At 62.0% G+C, this 3105-nt stretch overlaps 1 protein-coding gene across 1 annotated transcript in view; it reads right to left on the bottom strand.

The window, feature by feature from the left end:
- Window positions 1-3105, bottom strand: part of LOC103257448 (LIM/homeobox protein Lhx2) — an 18917-nt gene extending 15812 nt beyond the window's left edge. Inside the window, exons 1-3 of the mRNA XM_021710952.1 lie at window positions 2879-3105; window positions 1224-1426; window positions 1-265 (exon numbers count right to left, since the gene is read on the bottom strand). Of these exons, the coding sequence (XP_021566627.1) occupies window positions 1-265; window positions 1224-1426; window positions 2879-2998 (588 nt within the window). The 5' untranslated portion in view covers window positions 2999-3105. The remainder of the gene's footprint in view (window positions 266-1223; window positions 1427-2878) is intronic.

The raw sequence follows: 3105 nt of genomic DNA, 5'->3' as shown, positions 1-3105 counted from the left end.
GGCCGCGGCGGCCGCAGCCGCCGCAGCCGCCACGTCGGCGTGGTTGAAGTGCGCGGGGTACTCGCCCTGTAGCAGCGCCTCGAAGTGCAAGCGGCAGTAGACCAGGCTGTCCTTCATGCCGAAGTGGTCGCCCGTGGTCAGCATCTTGTTACACGTGGTGCACGTGAAGCAGTTGAGGTGATAAACCAAGTCCCGAGCGCGCATCACCATCTCCGAGGCCGAGATGCCCAGGTGGCAGCGGGCGCAGCGCTGCACAGAGAACCGCCTGTAGGGACCATGGAGGGAGGGGTGGTGGGGACACACGGTTGGTATACCCCCCATATTCCTCCTCCAGGCGCCGCTCCTGCCGCTGGGGGCAATCCCCTACTCAAGATAGACAACCTAGCCTTCGTTTGGAGGGTGGTGGGAGAGGGAGCACGATTTTGACCCAGGCCTGGTTCTATCCTGAAATATAGTTTCCCTGAAACACTTTCATGCCTTCAAAGGCTTCTACTTTACCCAGAATCTGAGCAAGCCCTAGAAAAACCTTTATTTGGGAGGGAGTATTGGGGGAGGACACTTCCCACTTACCCCTACCTCAATCTTTACCCCTCCTCCAAACCAGCACCTGGGAATCCCACAGACTTTTGTAATTTTAAAGGAACACAAAGACAAGGAAAGAGAGAGAGAGACACAGCGGGAGAGATAGAGACCCAGATAATATAAATAGACCCTAACCCTAAAGCTGGAGAGAAAGAAGAAACAGGGCCTTGGAGCCGGATAGGGATTCTGGTTCTTCAGAATCCTCCCTGGCCTGCTTTCACTCCCACCTCCCCAGAAGGTCCAGAGGTGCGTCCACTCCCCCAGTACTCCCCCCAGCTTTCTTCCACTCCAACCTAGCTGGTACCCTGGGATATCCTGGGTTTGAGGGTGCCTATTTCTACTCCCTCTGATTAACCCAGGGAACTTCCAAGAGAGAGGGGCGAAGGATCCCAACCGAAGTTTGTTTATGGGCTAAGTGGGGAGGGGAGGGCAGCTCTGCTTTTCTCCAGTCACCACACTTGGCAGCCCTTTCCAAGGGCTCCCCAAATTGCTGCTTTAAAAGGCTGTCACCCAATTCATGCTGGCTTGGAGAAGGAGAGTCCTGAGAAGTGAAACCTCTCCTGGGACCGGAGGGAAAGCAGAGGGCAAGGTTGCGCCTGAGATTGGGGGGCGGCCTGGGGTCAGCGGGTTGAGGGGGCTACCTGTAGTAGTCTTCCTTGCAGTAGATGCTGCCGTCCTTGCTGAAACAGGTGAGCTCTGACTCCAGGTTGAGTTTGCACTCACAGCACTTGAGGCAGCGCATGTGCCACTGCTTGTCCACCGCCAGCAGGTAGTAGCGGTCCGAGATCTTGCCCCCGCAGCCGGCGCACAGCGCGGCGCGGTCACTGCTGATGGACGGCATGGTCTGCGAAGGGAGGGAGGCGGAAGACGGCAGCGCCTGCGTCAACCTGAGGCCCCACTGCCGCCGAGAACCTGGCCCCGCAGCTCCCTCCGTGGCCCAGCGAGCCCCGAACGACGAGGGGGCTGCCAGGGCGTGCAGCACGCTTCCCCCCCGCAAAGGCCCACTTCCATTTCCGGGGGCCTCAGAACCCAGGCCCGCCTGCGCAGCCTGGCCGGCCACTGGCCCAGGCCGTGCTGCTGGCCTGGATGGTTCTCCCGCCTTACTCCTCCCCCTGCCTGTCCCCTCTGTCCTTTCCTCCAAAATGTTCGGTTGTGTTTAGGTACTGGGACAGCTATCCCAGTCAAGCCCTCCAAGAGCATTCTCCAAACTCTTTCTTAAAGAAGCCACTCAGCTGGGCCCTGGAAAAGGGGTATGGTGACCATTAAAAGTCACCCTCCATACAGACTCCTCTTCCGAGACACCGCAGAGTTCCTGGCCCCAGTTCCCTGTCTCTAGGCCGAGACAGGTCAGGCAACTTCTGGCTCCTCTGCCTCGCTGGCTGGAGCCCTCTTGGGGCCTGGGAGACGGTGAATGGGGTGTAGTGGCACCCTCAAAGCCTCTGGGTGCAGAGCAAGTCCGGCCCAAATCCTTCCCTAACCAAACCGACAAATCCGGAAGGTTTAACGAAGGGCTCGGAGGCCGGGAAGCTACTGGGATTGCAGCTCGTGCCCTCAGAGCAGAGAAGCTTCGCGTGTGCTCATCTCCTCGGCCTCTAAAGGTCACTTCTGGGCCCGCTGCTTGGGCAGCGTCTGCTCGTCTGGCCCCCGGGGAGGCCCGAGGCGCGGAACTGGCTATTTGGGGCTGGGCCCGCGGAGCCAGGTGTAGAGAACCGAATAGAGTCTCCTTCCGCGAGAGCCAGGCCGGAGCCTGAACTCCGAGCTCTGGCCTGGCCAAGTCGGGTCGGCCAAGAGGCTGCGGACGCGATCAACGAAAAGTGCTGGCCTGGAAGACTTTGGCCCCCGAAACCGCGCAGGAAGGGGATCCACGATTGCCGGGAGGCTGGGAGCGGCCCGAGCCGGCTGGAGCCCTAGTGCTCCCGGCTAGTTCGCCTTTCCCCGGCGCCACCAGCAGCCGGAGCCTAGCGGCGGAGGAGAGCGCAAGGCTGTCGACCCGAGCGCCCGGCGAGGTGGAAAGGGAGCCGCTCCGGGCCGCGGATGGGACTTCGCTTCCACTTTGTGAGAAACGCTCTCCTTCACCCCCGGGGTCTGAAATTTCGGCTTCAACCTTGTTTCCCTTCGCCCCAGCAGCAGGGTTTCCCCCGAGCCGAGAGCTACCAGCCTTGCATCCTGTCCGAGGATTCCTAGCGCCCAGTCCCGTGCGGCACGAAGGACGCTCCCCAAACTTCGGGGAGCGGAGGCGCTGACGGGCCCGGCCCTGCCCCAGCTCTCAATCCCGACCCCACAGCCGCACGCCTACCGTTTCCGTGTCGCCGCGGTCGATGGCGGAGCTGATGGCGGGAGCCTCGCTCTTTGCCCTGCGGTCCATCTCGTCGATGACCCCGTGCACCTCGGGGCCCGACAGACTGTGGAACAGCATCGCGGCGGGACCGGCGGGGCCGGGGGCGCGGCTCCTCCGAGGGAGGGCTTGCCCCCCGCCTCAGCTGCCTGGCGCTCCCGGCGCTAACGGGCCCGGTGCATCGCCAC

Source organism: Carlito syrichta, unplaced genomic scaffold (genome assembly GCF_000164805.1).
Source record: "Carlito syrichta isolate Samal-C Ts95f unplaced genomic scaffold, Tarsius_syrichta-2.0.1 Scaffold301745, whole genome shotgun sequence".
Classification (NCBI taxonomy): domain Eukaryota; kingdom Metazoa; phylum Chordata; class Mammalia; order Primates; family Tarsiidae; genus Carlito; species Carlito syrichta.
Note: the sequence above shows the minus strand (reverse complement) of the source record. Positions and strands in the feature narration are given on the sequence as shown.